At 42.0% G+C, this 14,788-nt stretch overlaps 1 protein-coding gene across 21 annotated transcripts in view; it reads right to left on the reverse strand.

Moving 5' to 3' along the window:
* Nucleotides 1-14,788, reverse strand: part of VTI1A (vesicle transport through interaction with t-SNAREs 1A) — a 356,187-nt gene that overhangs the window by 129,221 nt on the left and 212,178 nt on the right. Inside the window, exon 9 of one of the 21 annotated variants that reach the window (XM_037904209.2) lies at nt 10,804-12,597. The exons of 18 other annotated variants lie outside the window; for them this stretch is intronic. In XM_037904209.2, the coding sequence (XP_037760137.1) occupies nt 12,588-12,597 (10 nt within the window). In that variant the 3' untranslated portion in view covers nt 10,804-12,587. Of the gene's footprint in view, nt 1-10,803; nt 12,598-14,035; nt 14,082-14,788 lie in introns of those variants that run through there. 2 more of the 21 variants (XM_043551807.1, XM_043551804.1) reach the window with 2 other exon arrangements.

Consider the following 14,788-nt stretch of genomic DNA (forward strand, 5'->3'; position numbering starts at 1 on the left):
AATTTAAGGCCCTGATCTTGAACGGATATCCACATGGGAAGACCCCTGCACCTGCACAGAGTACTTTGAAAGATCTGGGCTGCATTGACACATTTTCAAAGGGGCTATTAGCACAGCTTCCTTATATTTGTGTGCAAATTGTGCAGCAAAGAGGGTGAAGGTCTAGGAAAATCTGGAAATCACTATATTTATAATGGGCTAGATCCTCTCAGCTGGTGTAAATTTGTGTAGCTCCAAGAAAGTCAGTGGAGTTAGGCCAATATGTACCAGAGGAGAATCTGGCCCTAAAGCATTTTCATGATACAGGGGATATCCTAAGCATAAGCTATGTAAACTGTTAAAAACATTGCTCTCTTTAAAATAAAAATAATTGAACATTTTATACGTTTTCTTACAGTTTAAGATGGATTTGGATTCTCATCCATTTCTTGAAAAGTACTTATTTTTGTGTTGGTAGATACAAATATTCTCCTTAGCACCTAGTTAATAAACTCTTAATGTAAACCTGGTAGTTATTTATTCTGGCTATCGCTATGGAAACATTTTTAGGAAATCACAACCTCAAGTCCCTTACTTTCTTTCTAACACTCAAACAACAAGGAGTCCGGTGGCACCTTAAAGACTAAGAGATTTATTTGGGCATAAGCTTTCATGGGTAAAAAACCACTTCTCCAGATGCATGGAGTGAAAATTACAGATGCAGGCATTATATGACACATGAAGAGAAGGGAATTACCTCACAAGTGGAGAACCAGTGCTGACAGGGCCAATTCAATCAGGGTGGATGTAGTCCACTCCCAATAATTGATGAGGAGAGGCAAAGCTGCTTTTGTAATGAGCCAGCCACTCCCAGAGCCTATTCAAGGCAAAATTAATGGTGTTAAATTTGCAAATGAATTTTAGTTCTGCAGTTTCTCTTTGAAGTCCGTTTCTGAAATTTTTTTTGTTCAAGTATAGCTACTTTTAAATCTGTTATAGAATGTCCAGGAAGATTGAAGTGTTCTCCTACTGGCTTTTGTATGTTACCATTCCTGATGTCCGATTTGTGTCCATTTATTCTTTTACGTAGGGACTGTCCGGTTTGGCCAATATACATGGCAGAGGGGCATTGCTGGCACATGATGGCAAATATAACATTAGTAGACATACAGGTAAATGAGCCCTTGATGGTGTGGATCATGTGGTTGGGTCCTCTGATGAGTGTAGCTAGAGTAGATATGGGGACAGAGTAGGCAACGAGGTTTGCTACAGGGATTGGTTCCTGGGTTAGTGTTTCTGTGGCGTTGTGTGTAGTTGCTGGTGAGTATTTGCTTCAGGTTGGGAGGCTGTCTGTAAGCAAGGACTGGACAGCCTCCCAAGGTCTGTGAGAGTGAGGGATTGTTTTCCAGGATAGCTTGTAGATCGTTGATAGTGTGCTGGAGAGGTTTTAGCTGGGGGCTGTACATGACGGTCAGTGGTGTTCAGTTATTTTCCTTGTTGGGCCTGTCCTGTTGTCGGTGATTTCTGGGTACCTGTCTTGGTCTGTTCATCTGTTTCCTCACTTCCCTAGGTAGGTATTGTAGTTTTAAGAATGCTTGATAAAGATCTTGTAGGTGTTTGTCTCTGTCTGAGGGATTGGAGCAAATTTGGTTGTATCTTAGGGCTTGGCTGTGGATCATGTGATGTGTCCTGATTGGAATCTGGAGGCATGCAGGTAATTATAGAGGTCAGTAGATTTCTGGTATAGGGTGGTGTTTATGTGACCATCACTTATTTGCACTGTAGTGTCCAGGAAGTGGATCTCTTGTGAGGACTGGTCCCGGCTGAGGTTGATGGTGGGGTGGAAATTGTTGAAATCCAGGTGGAATTCTTCAAGGGCCTCCTTCCCGTAGGTCCATATGATGAAGATGTCATCAATGTAGCGCAAGTAGAGGAGGGGGGCTAGGGGACAAGAGCTGAGGAAGCGTTGTTCTAAGTCAGCCATAAAAATGTTGGCATACTGTGGGGCCATGCAGGGACCCATAGCAGTGCCACTGACTTGAAGGTATAAGTTGTCCCCAAATCTGAAATGGTTGGGGATGAGGACAAAGTCACAAAGCTCAGCCACCAGGTGTGCTGTGGCCTCACCAAGGACACTATTCTTGACCGCTTGTAGTCCATCCTGATGTGGAATATTGATGTAAAGAGCTTCTACATCCATGGTGGCCAGGATGGTGTTTTCAGGAAGATGACCAATGCATTGTAGTTTCCTCAGGAAGTCGGTGATGGGTTTCAGAGTAGTAGCCGTGTTAGTCTGTATTCGCAAAAAGAAAAGGAGTACTTGTGGCACCTTAGAGACTAACCAATTTATCACTGCATTTTCCACTTTATGCATCCGATGAAGTGAGCTGTAGCTCACGAAAGCTTATGCTCAAATAAATTGGTTAGTCTCTAAGGTGCCACAAGTACTCCTTTTCTTTTTTAGGAAGTCGGTGGTGTCTCAAACATAGCTAGGAGTGCTGGTAGCATAGGGTCTGAGGAGACAGTCCAAATAGCCAAATATTCCTGCTGTAAGAGTGCTGATGCCTGAGATGATGGGGCATCCAGGGTTTCCAGGTCTATGGATCTTGAATAGCAGATAGAATACCCCTGGTTGGGGCTCTGGGGATGTGTCCGTGTAGATTTATTCCTGTGCTGTACCGGGGAGTTTCTTGAGCAGACGGTGTAGTTTCTTTTGGTACTCCTCAGTGGGATCAGAGGATAGCGGCCTGTAGAATGTGGCGTTGGAGAGTTGCCTCGCAGCCTCCTGTTCATAGTCTGACCTGTTCATTATGACAGCACCTCCTTTGTCAGCCCCTTTGATTATAATGTCAGAGTCTAACACTCAGCCACTCTATTTGGTATAAGCAATGGGTTTTGTTTACACATTGCTGAAAATAAAATTCAACTGATTGCGAAAGAGGGCTACTTCCTGTCTCAAAGATTCTTAAATCAGCAACCACTTCAGTGGCACAAATACTCTCTAGTACAGTGGTTTTCAAACTGTGGGTTGAGACCCAGTACTGGGTCGGGAATGTAAGGCACTGGATCTCGGTGGCTCGGTCAGCACTACCGACTGAGCCATTAAAAGTCCTGCTGGCAGTGCTGCCCGGCTAAGGCAGGCTCGTCCCTACCTGATGTGACTCTGCGCCCCAGAAGTGGCCAGCAGCACGTCCGGCTCCTAGGTGGGGGGAGGGGGGGGTCACAGAGCTCCGTGCGCTGCCCCCACCCCGAGTACTGGCTCCGCACCTTCATTGGCTGGGTCCTGGCCAATGGGAGCTGGGGAGGAGGGGGGCGGTGCCTGCTTGTGCACCTCCTCCTAGGAGCCAGACCTGCTGCTGGCCACTTCCGGGGTGCAGCGTGGTCCGCAGTGCCAGGAAAGGCAGGAAGCCTGCCTTAGCACTCCTGCTGCGTCCCTGACCAGGGGCCACTGCAGGTAAGCCCGTGCCCCACTCCCACGCCCCAATCCCCTACCCCAGCCCTGAGCCCCGCCACAAACCCAGAGTCCCCTCCTTCACCCAAAACCCCTCATCCCCATTCCCACTCCAGAGCCTGCACCCCCAGCCCAGAGCCCTGACCCCCTCCCGCACCCAACCTCCCAGCCCCAGCCTAGAACGTCCTCCCACACCCTGAAGCCCTCATTCCCGGCCCCACCCCACAGCCCTCATCCCCACACCTCAACCCTGTGCCCCAGCCCTGAGCCCCTCCCAGACCTCAAACCCCTCATCCCCAGCTGCGTTGGGTCGTGAACATCTATAATTTTTTTCAACTGGGTCACCAGAAAAAAAGTTTGAAAACCACTGCTCTGGGCAATTTAATAATTCTGAACCTCTTCTTTAAATTTTATCTAATAAAATAAAATGTTTGTTGTATTTCAAAGGCTTATGTTCCAATAGTTTGCAGTAATGGGCTTTCTGATGCTGGGTGATTATGAAACCCCCTTTTGTTCTCATAAGTTCATGATGTATGTCTATCTATAACTCTTTCTTGTTTATGGGAATAAGACCAGCCTTGTCTCACTAACTGTCATTTCAGAGGAAGAGTCACAGTTGTTTGACTTTTGATCTACATGGCAACTAGCTTCACCACCTGCACTGGGTATGAGCTGTTACTGAGCTTGCTTTGTACCATCTTGTGAACACAGCAAGCCTTTTAAACTAGAAACAAGCTGATATGTGAATATACCAATTTACAACGTAAACTTTCAGTCCAAACATATGGGCCGTCTTTATGGCCAAATGCGTGAAGTGCATATATTGTTTACTGATTATATCATTAAATAAAACAGATGGCTAAAGTTCTTCATTCACCTATGGTGGATTAAAACACAATGGTGTAATAGTGTGGTAAAATGGCAATGTAAAGCATTGCTTTATACTGGTACAGTATTATAAATAGCTGCTCACAAATGAGGTACAAGCCCCCACTGCCACTAATAGTAATTAGCTTAAGGCTGTACTGAAAAAATTGTACCTTCACAATCAACACGTGTACCACTCACACTTAAAACTACATTTAAAAAATATAGCGGTGACTGAAAACAGCAAAGTAGTTTCCCTGTAAGGATAAAGTGAACCATATGCCTTCCAATATCGAAGGCATGACAAGGCAGGTTGAGAACCACATTTTTAAAACAGCCTCCCCTGTTTAAATTTATTATTTCTACATCATCATAAGTGGGCACAGTGCTTTGCAGATTTCTAAATGTACTGCCTACTTGCTCAAAAACAAGCATATCAATATAGAATCATAGAAGACTGGGGTTGGAAGAGACCTCAGGAGGTCTCCTAGTCCAACCCCCTGCTCAAAGCAGGACCAATCCCAACTAAATCATCCCAGCCAGGGCTTTGTCAAGCCAGGCCTTAAAAACCTCTAAGGATGGAGGTTCCACCACCTCCCTAGGTAACCCATTCCAGTGCTTCACCACCCTCCTAGTGAAATAGTTTTTCCTGATATCCAACCTAGACCTCCTCACTGCAACTTGAGACAATTGCTTCTTGTTCGGTCATCTGCCACCACTGAAAACAGCCTAGCTCCATCTCTTTGGAACCCCCCTTCAGGTAATTGAAGGCTGCTATCAAATCTCCCCTCACTCTTCTCTTCTGCAGACTAAATAACCCCAGTTCCCTCAGCCTCTCCTCGTAAGTCATGTGCCCCAGCCCCCTAATCATTTTCGTTGCCCTCCTCTGGGCTCTATCCAATTTGATCACATCCTTTCTGTAGTGGGGAGCCCAAAACTGACCTCAATACTCCACATGTGGCCTCACAGTGCCAAATAGAGGGGAATAATCACTTCCCTCAATCTGCTGGCAATGCTCCTACTAATGCAGACCAATATGCCATTAGCCTTCTTGGCAACAAGGGCACACTGTTGACTCATATCCAGCTTCTCATCCACAGGTCCTTTTCTGCAGAACTGCCGCTTAGCCAGTCGATCCTCAGCCTGTAGGAGTGCCTGGGATTCTTCCATCCTAAGTACAGGGATCTTCACTGGTCCTTGTTAAACCCCATCAGATTTCTTTTGGCCCAATCCTCCAATTTATCCAGATCACTCTGGACCCTATCCCTACCCTCCAGCATATCTACCTCTCCCCCCAGCTTAGTGTCATCCGCAAACTTGCTGAGGGAGCATCCATCTCATCATCCAGATCATTAATGAAGGATATGCAAACAGGCTTTCAGTTCAAATTATGTCTAAGCAGAGCAGTGCAAATCAAGGAAAGAATTTGGCCACAGATGTTCCATTCTTAAGTAACTAGTTGATCCTCTGCATAGGGCAAGGTGAAGACTTAACTGTCCAGTGCTGGAAGGTGCTTTAAGTCACACTTCATTGAAAATCCAATCCAGATGTTTAAAGTGCCCTTCTTGGGATGATAATGCAATTTGTTTTAATATTACCAAGTGCAAGTTAAACAAAAGCTGATGATAAACGCTGCATAGACGATAAATGCTACATAGAGAGATCCTCTGGGTGAACCATGTTAGCATTCACAACACAGTAAATAAATATTTGCAGAATGCACACAGGTCACTGAAAAACTCCTTTACTATTTTCCTCAGCTGGAGCATAGGAATACCAATTATGAGCCATTGTGTACAGACACAACTCTTTAGCACATGTAATTGTATAAAATTCCAAGTAAAATGCGACACGAAACCAAAACCATGTTTATAAATCAATTACTTAAAAAAATGAGTCAGACCCTGAGCTGGTGTAAATCTGTGGGCACCCGACTTCAAACTGATGATTTACACCAGCTGAGGGTCTGACCCCTAGTGTTTCCAGATACAGAAGTATAAACTATTCATATTGCTTCCCCTATTTCTCAGCTGTCTCAAAAAATAGCAATTAATAAGAATCTCCTGGAAGACAAGGCCACTTTTTTACCTGAGTTAGTGAACCCAATTATAGGAGAAAAGGAGTATTAGTGCTTATAATTTGAGTTTGTCTCAGACAAGCATGTTGCAAGATTCGCTCCTTTGACTAAATCATTTTCTCATTATCCTCGTGTAAATCTGGAGTAACTCAATTGATTTCAATAGATTTACAGCAGTATTATGGAGAACGTATTTTCAACAGTAGTTTAAACTGTAGGAGTGAAATTTAAAGAAATTCTCCCAGGTCCCTCAAAGTTGATGTTTAAATCCTGCTGTGACTTTTATAGGCCTTCTTGATCCGAACCGAATCTTCCACAGTAAGGTGGAAAATGTCTAAGACACAGGAAAAATAATCAAACCCTCATACCCCTGACCACCAAGCAGACTAAACAATCTCACACTATAAGACCCCATTTTCTAATTCAGGGCTTTGTTATTCTTCAGACAGCTGGTTGGCAGGTTAGTAATGTGTGAACATTTCTTCCCCATGATTCAAAGGTCCAGTCCAACATATCTACACATTCTGCTCAAGGACATAAGTTCCACCATAACAGCACTACTATCTTATCTGCAACCAGCTTTTTCCAACTGATCAAGTTTTGCTTGGTTGTTGATTTCATCGAGGAGTGTCACCACTTGAGCCTGCAAATCCCTGCTGAAATGAGTAATCCTTATTCAAGAGTGGTCCCATTGATAGCAATAAGAATACCTGTGTAAGAACTGCTCATGTGAGTAAAGCTGGCAGGATTAGGCCCTAGCTTTAGAAAAATACACCATTTTTCTCTCCTAACTGACTCAAGTGAAAACTCTATACTCTAAATCAGTGGTCAGCAACCGGTAGATAAAGATCATCTGGTTGATCCTGGAGCCTCTGCCAACCGATCATGATCGCTGGCTGCTAAAAGTCTGGTGGCACAGCGGGGCTAAGGCAGGCTCCCAGAAGTGGCCAGTGCCCCCCCACGGTGGGCAGGGGTCTCCGCTCACTGCTCCTGTCTGCAAACATTTCCCCTGCAGCTTCCATTGGCCAGAAACGGGGAACTGCAGCCAATGGGAGCTGTGTGGGCAGTGCCTGCAGGGAGGGGCAGTACAGAGCCATGTGCACCCCCCCCAGAGGCTGCAGGGGCCTGCTGGCTGCTTCCGGGAGCAGCGTGGGGTCAGGGCAGGCAGGGAGACTGCCTTAGCCCTGCTGCGCTGCCGACTGGGAGCCGCCCAAGATAAGTGTCAGTTGGCAGAAGCCCACAGCCCTCCTGCACCCCAACCCCCAGCCCTGAGTCCCCTTCTGGAGCCAGCACCCCGTACCTCCTCCTAGCTCTTAAATGCTAGGTAATAAGGGCAAGACTCTGATCTCACACCAACTTTGCACCAGTGTGAAGAATACACTGTTTCTAGTGGAGTCGGTCCTTTAAACCAGTGTGTGATCAGAACCAGAGTCTAATTCTGGCTTAACTCTGCTTCTACTGAAGTCAATATAAAACTTCCAATGACTTCAGTGGGAACAGATTAAGAGGAATGCTCAGCATGTTTGGATATCACACCCATAATGTCTAAAACAGCTTCTTCAAATGCTGGAACTCAACAATGTCCATGCGGTTGTCTTCTGCCTACTAAACAGCATCCCTATTCCCTTCCACTTGTTTCCAAAATAAGCAGAACAGTCTGCAATGTAGACAAATGGCTTCATAAGAAAAACAGTTGTAATTCTTGACAATATATTTTCCTCCCTTTCTTTCCATCTTTTTTTTTAAGAGAGAAGATAGGTGAGGGGTTTTTGTTTGTTTGTTTTTTAATGAGAGCAGAAGAGCTCTGTGTAAGCTTGGAAGCTTTTCTCTCTCACCAACAGAAGTCGGTCCAATAAAAGATATTCCCTCACCCACCTTGTCTCTCTAATATCGTAGGACCGACGTGGCTGCAACAACCCGGCATACCTTTTTTTAAAGATTTAAAATATCTAACAGATTTCACCTTTCAAATGTTGGTCCATTTCCTATTTTCTGTCTCACTCCTCTCTTCATACCAAGGTTTCAAACAATGGAAATTCAATATTCTTACTCATTGTGTTTCATCTTAAGCAAATTCCTGAGCTCAGATATACAAATGCATTAACAGAAACAAATTAAATAGTTTGCAAAGTTCACAGCAGTCTGTGCATTAAACTGTAGTTTGGCAACATCTGAGCTCCTAAAAGTTGCATATTAGGACAGCTCTGGATTTCTTCTGCATCTGTGCTCCAAAAATCCCACAAATAAGGCTGACAATGAAAAGTGGAGGTTACAATTAAGCTTTGTGCACCAAATAATTATATCCTTCAGACTCAGAGAAGTGCAAAAAAACCAACCAAACAAAAAAACATTTTCTGAGCACCAGTTATTTCACACTCATGGTAGAACACATGAGCCTCTTTAGAAGCAGTCACAAGGATGATATCTATCTACATACGATTTTGCTCATCTTTCAACTAACTTGAAGACCAAAGCGTAATCTCTGATAAGGCAGGATTTCATGCAGCTGTGATTATCTCAACAGGACTTTGTGTTTATAAACAAATGTCTTAAATACACTGCCTGGTATACAATAAGTATAACCCTAGGTACATGTTGTTCTGTGGCGGTATCAGTTGTGTTAAAACAATATGTTCCTCAGTTCAGCGCTGGCCTTAATCGGTACAACATTGCTGACTCCAGAAGAGTTGTGTCCAATTACAAGAACAATTTCCACTTCCAGCTTATGCTAGTGGTTTCCCTACTTCGCCCTCACAGCATAAACAATCTGATGAACATTTAAAATATTCTCATTTACTGCTTCACAACACCACCACATCTGAGAGAACTCAGCTGAACAGAAACTAATCATGCCCACCGTGAGAGAGCGCTGCACCGATTTGCTGGCACGAGCTAGGACTTTCTGTGATGTTACAGTTATGGCACATGACACTTATTTTGGCTATGGCATGTCATTGCTGACTATGAAATGCCTTTTGCTTCACTCCCATAACAAAATATTATAAACTTTACTGTCTTCTTTTAAGCTCTGATCTCTTAGTGACAGTTAGCATATCTCAAACACAGTGCAACTAGAGGAATCAAATGCTATTTAACCTATTTAACTATTCTTGGTATATGTAGTCTAGAATGATCTATGTAGTCTAGAATGATCTAGTAGTATCCATTAAGACCCTGCTCTTTGTCAAAAAACATAAATGTGCTTTGGATAATGTCATTTCCAGCTGTTCAGATGGACAAAGTTCATGGGGGTGGGTGGGAGCGCTGTGGGAGAACAGGAATGGAACAAGTGAGACAGTAATTCCGGCGGGTATAAAAGGGGGAATGGAGAAGAGGGAACAAAGGCCATTGCCCATAAAATAGAAAAGGGGGAACCATCCTACGAAGGTTGTTGAGAGTATTGTCCATGATAGGCTCGGGGGGTCAACTGGACACAGGGAAAAAGTCTTGCAAAATAAACTGAAAAATACAACAGAAGTCCAGCATGTGATCTCCACACTTCTGCCTGAATAAGTGAGTGACAGGCCTAAGACGTGGCATAAACATAACAAGATTTCAGCGGTGGAGATGCATAGCCTTTTTTATCCCGTGTATTGAAAATATTAAAATGAAAAGATCAATTACCTTTCTCTTTAAGATCTTGTTTGCCTCATTTCAACCTCAGATTAAATTTTTATCCCTGCATTACTAACCTCTAAAAATTGGGGTTTTGCAAAGGACACTCTGGCACACACTGACCCTCAGGGGCATGGCTTGCACTGCTGAAATTGTCATATATGGCCTGATTCTGAGGGGTGCTGAACATTTCCTGCATACTACAGAGAATCTTCAGTGCCCACTGCTATCAAAGGGCATGAAATTTGCACAGCACCATGCAAGAAAAGCACCCTTACTTCCAGGATGGGCTCAGAGGAAATGTTTCTTGTGCTAAGTAAAAGCAGAATATGATTTTCGAAGAGCTTTTTATCATTTCCACACATGCAGAATACTGTCTGTAGGAAGTGTGGCAAGACCTGAAAATTGGCTGTTAACTGCTCATTAATTACAAGAAATGCATCTTGAAAAATATATAAGAGAACATTTCATATCTGAAATAAGAACACGAAACCCAGTGAAAAGTACACTGATTTTTAAAAATTCTTTCTTTTTAGTACTACTGATACACGTCTCTGTCCTTAGGATAACTTTACCCCTTTATTTGACAAGTCTCAAAGGTTTACATGTTTTCTGGTTGGAATTCGTAATAATGAAGTATGTTTACCCTTAGGAATTATGCTGACATTACATTTAAGATTTCCAGATGTTTCCCTATCACTTCAACAAACGAATAAGACTGCCTGTTAAAATGGGGAAAAATGACTAGAATGACCAGTAGTAATTAGTTCTCAGATTTCTTCTGGCATAACATAGGGCAATAATATGTTCATTATTCAAGGACTATCTTGTGATAAGTTGTGCCACATAGTTTTCCGTTTTATTTGTATAAGATGGCATATTTCATGATCACAAAGGAGTAATTTAATATTACAATACAAACATTTACATTAGTGTAACATTTAAATTACAAATGTTGAAATTCAGGAAATGAAAAAAAAGTAATGTTCTCACAGTAACATTAAAAGCCCATGTTACACATCATGTGTATTTTATGACATACATTTAATATAAACACTATAGGCTAGGTTGTCACTTTGCAGCAAGCCCTGAGTATGGGGCAGTGCATAGCTGCCCAAGGAAAGGACCAAGTGTTAAAACTCTTTTCCTAGCTCCCACTTTCACTTCAAGTTAAGGGGAATGCTCACATGCGTAAAGTTAAGCATGTGCTTAAGTGCTGTGCTGAATCAAAGCATAAGTCACTGGAGTAAACAGAGGTGAGTCTAGATACATGACTGGAAGCAGACTTTTGCACAAGAATGTACCATTTCAAATCACTTTTCAGAGTAGAACAGCACCTTGAAGTGGGATTTTTTTTTCTGCACTAGAAAACTGATGAAACAGATTCTACTCAAACTTCAAAAACAAAATTGCCACTGCAAAGCATGCAAAATTTCTGCTGGAAAGGAAAACTTCTCCAAAAGCATGAAAATGAGGGTTATAAAGACAGACGTAATCTTACATAAAACTATCACAGTGCATTTGAGATCATAAAAGCTTCCATCAGAATTACTGCAGAATCAGATCACACAGGTGTCACATTGACAGTGAGAAGGGCTCTTGCTCTAAAGAAAGTTTGATTGTGAAAGACTTTTGGGATGGAAACAAGGAAAGGTGGGTAAACTAGGAACTACTTGCACAGTTGTTTCTATTTGAATGGCCTCTCTTGCTATTTGTGAGAGTGGTGATGTGGGCTAGGCAGCCAAGGAAGACCATAATTAATTTTTCAAGTCTCAAAGAGCAAAAGAGTAAGCAAAAGAGCCTGGTGGATCCATTGCTCCCCAGTTAGGGTGACCAGACAGCAAGTGTGAAAAATCGGGACACTAGGTGGGGGGGGGGTAATAAGAGCCTATACAACAAAAAGACCCCAAAACCAGGACTGTCCCTATAAAATCAGGACATCTGGTCACCCTATCTCTAGTCATTCAGCCCAATCATTCTGTAGAGGGGGCACACATGTCAGATCGGGGAGGCAACTTCCTTAAAGCTGGATTCATCTCATAAATAAAGACTAGGCCTCTTTGCAACAATTGAAATATTTGAAAACTGCCAGGAACAAAAGCAATTTGTATAAACGGCACATTTTATTCACAAACTGAAGTGCAGATTCTCAAGGGGGTTTTCAGGGCACTTATTAAATATAATGAAATTTTGAAACGCTGAAAAATAAGACTAAAAAACTTTGGAGTTCCAAGGGTAGATGAAAGTTTGGCTATTGGAGATCTGGGCAGTTATAGCCAGATATTGCTGGGAACAATCCTAAAGAAGAAACGCAACCACCTTTACTACTGGGATGGAACACTTCTTATTCATGGTTTTACTAGTGGTGGCAATTCATACAGATGTTGGAAATTCTGATAATTTATCACCTGAGACTTGTATACTTCTTGCCTCATTTCCATCAGCTGGAGCTAATGACTGTGTCCTGTTTAAAATTGTATTTTAAAAATGGTTCGTTTATGTGGGCAGATGCGTTCATGAGTTTTCCAGCGCATCTCATATCACAACTCAGAAGATGAAAATCTGAATTATTAGAAGGTAGAGTCATAGAGTCAGAAATCATGATGTTCTGCAAGGGAAAACAATGTGTCATTTTGGAGGATACTAGATACTTTTCTTAATAATGTTGATGTCAAAAAAGTTCTTGGATTCTACATCTCCTGAAATAAATGAACTTAGAGGAAGAGTTGGCGCCAAGTGTCTCTGCTGTTGAGACATTCACACCTGGAATATTTATTTGGTTAATGTTTGATTACGTTTGTTTCCCCTTAGGCTGTGTGTGTGGCTTGGAGACTCTCCCAAGAGGTTATCCCAAATCTTTGTTAAAGCTTTTCATGGCTATTGAGCTTGATCATGGACAAAAGAAAGGCAGGGAAATTGTGTTTATGAAAATGAAGGGCTCTCAGAATGTGTGGTGGGATTTATACCTTCCCCTCAATCTGTCCAACAAACTATGACCTGCTAAGATCATGGAAGGGGTGGAGGCGGAAGGATGGATGATTCAGATGGGGCCTCATTATATGATTTGGAAAAGTTGCATTATCTTATGTAAGAATCTGTTAGTTGGAAACTATAATTGGAATTTTGCTGGCCTAATGTTATGTATTGAACATTTTAGATTTATCATTGTATTAAATTTTGGGTGGTGCCGAGAGCTATGGATAAGTGACAACCAAAATGAATAATTAAATAGTCCCATAGTCATTTTGATTGATCTTTGAAAATTCCTATCAGTTCGCTGACATCTTCCTAATAGTGAACTGTCCTGAATACAATATGCCATTTTAGATGCAGTCTCAGTCTATGTTCTTTTCAGGATATTGAAAATACCCGTATATTTGGAAATGAAGATGGATTACATTCTAGTTTAAGTGAGGAGACAGTTTTTAAATGTTTATCCTAGATCTCTCTTCCCACATGCAGGTATTTGTGCCAAATTAGCAGTAGGTAATGAATTCTGATCCATATGAGGCAGCCATTTCCTGTAGTGGTTAGAGCAGCAAACTGGGATAAGGAATTCGATTCCTATTCTGCCACTTGATTCACTGTGTGAGCTATGAAAAGTCACTTAACCTGTGTCTAATTCCGTCCTCCAGCTGTAAAATAGGGATAATGTTTACTCGCCTTTAATGAAAGGTTTCTATATAGCTGAAAAGTATTTACCATCAGTCTGGAGCATATTCTGCATTCAGGTTCATAAGCCTCCCTAAATATGTAATTCCTTACTATATTTGACCATGCTCACAAAAGAGAATGGTTGGCTTTTCCCAGTTATGAACAGTTACACTCAATACATCATATTTGTAATCACTAAGGCAGGCATACAACTTCAAAGAGTAACAGCGGATTCATACACGATAGCAGCAACTACAGTGTTCAACTTAACAAGATCTTTTCTATATGATAATTGTGAAATATGGCCCTCCATCACTGTTCTTTATTGGTTCCAGCAATTCAGCGAATGTCTGTGTGGTACTCAGTGGAGTAAGCAGTATTAGGACCCAACTGCCAAGCTATGGCAATTATTTTCCTACACCTGCACCTGATGTTGTTCTTTGCTGACTTCCTGTTTCTATCTCTTGCGATTGCTCCTCAATGGCTAAACAACATTTAGAAGCTGCCGAGGCTGGGATACTGCTACACAGTTTTGTCAGTATAGTCATAAAACATTATATCACTCCTGGATACTACCTGTTTGCTAATAACGTCCTGAGGAAATTTTCAGAACGTCTCCCACTATATCAATTGCCTCCACAATGGCAAATCTTTATGCTCATCTGTATGAGTTGCACAGATATACCCTATTTGCTTGGCCTAAACCTTAACCTTTTAACCAGATGGGTGATTCAGTTAGGCTTTTTTTTTCTTTTAAACAAAGAAAGAGAAAATCCACTGCCCTTCTGACATACAAAAAACATGTCTTTTTAGTGTTTGACTACATAATCCATTTGTCAGAAAACAGAGCCTCGAGTATATTTCACAAAGGTCATATTTTTCATTTGGTTTATGGAACACTTATAAACTAGGACTCTAAACTGTGATTCCCAAACACAAAACAAAGTCAAAGGTTACAGCATATGTTTTTGTTCCAGCCTCTTCAAATTACTTGCAAATGTATTCAAACACAATGTGAGCAGATACTTTATTTTATTGAAAATAACAGACTACAGAGTCCTGTAAAAAACAAGGCTGAGGTACATCAAGCATAAACATGGAAAAAATACATTGGTTTAGAAACCCATAAATCCTTATTTGAATCT

Source organism: Chelonia mydas, chromosome 7 (genome assembly GCF_015237465.2).
Source record: "Chelonia mydas isolate rCheMyd1 chromosome 7, rCheMyd1.pri.v2, whole genome shotgun sequence".
In the NCBI taxonomy this organism is placed as follows: domain Eukaryota; kingdom Metazoa; phylum Chordata; order Testudines; family Cheloniidae; genus Chelonia; species Chelonia mydas.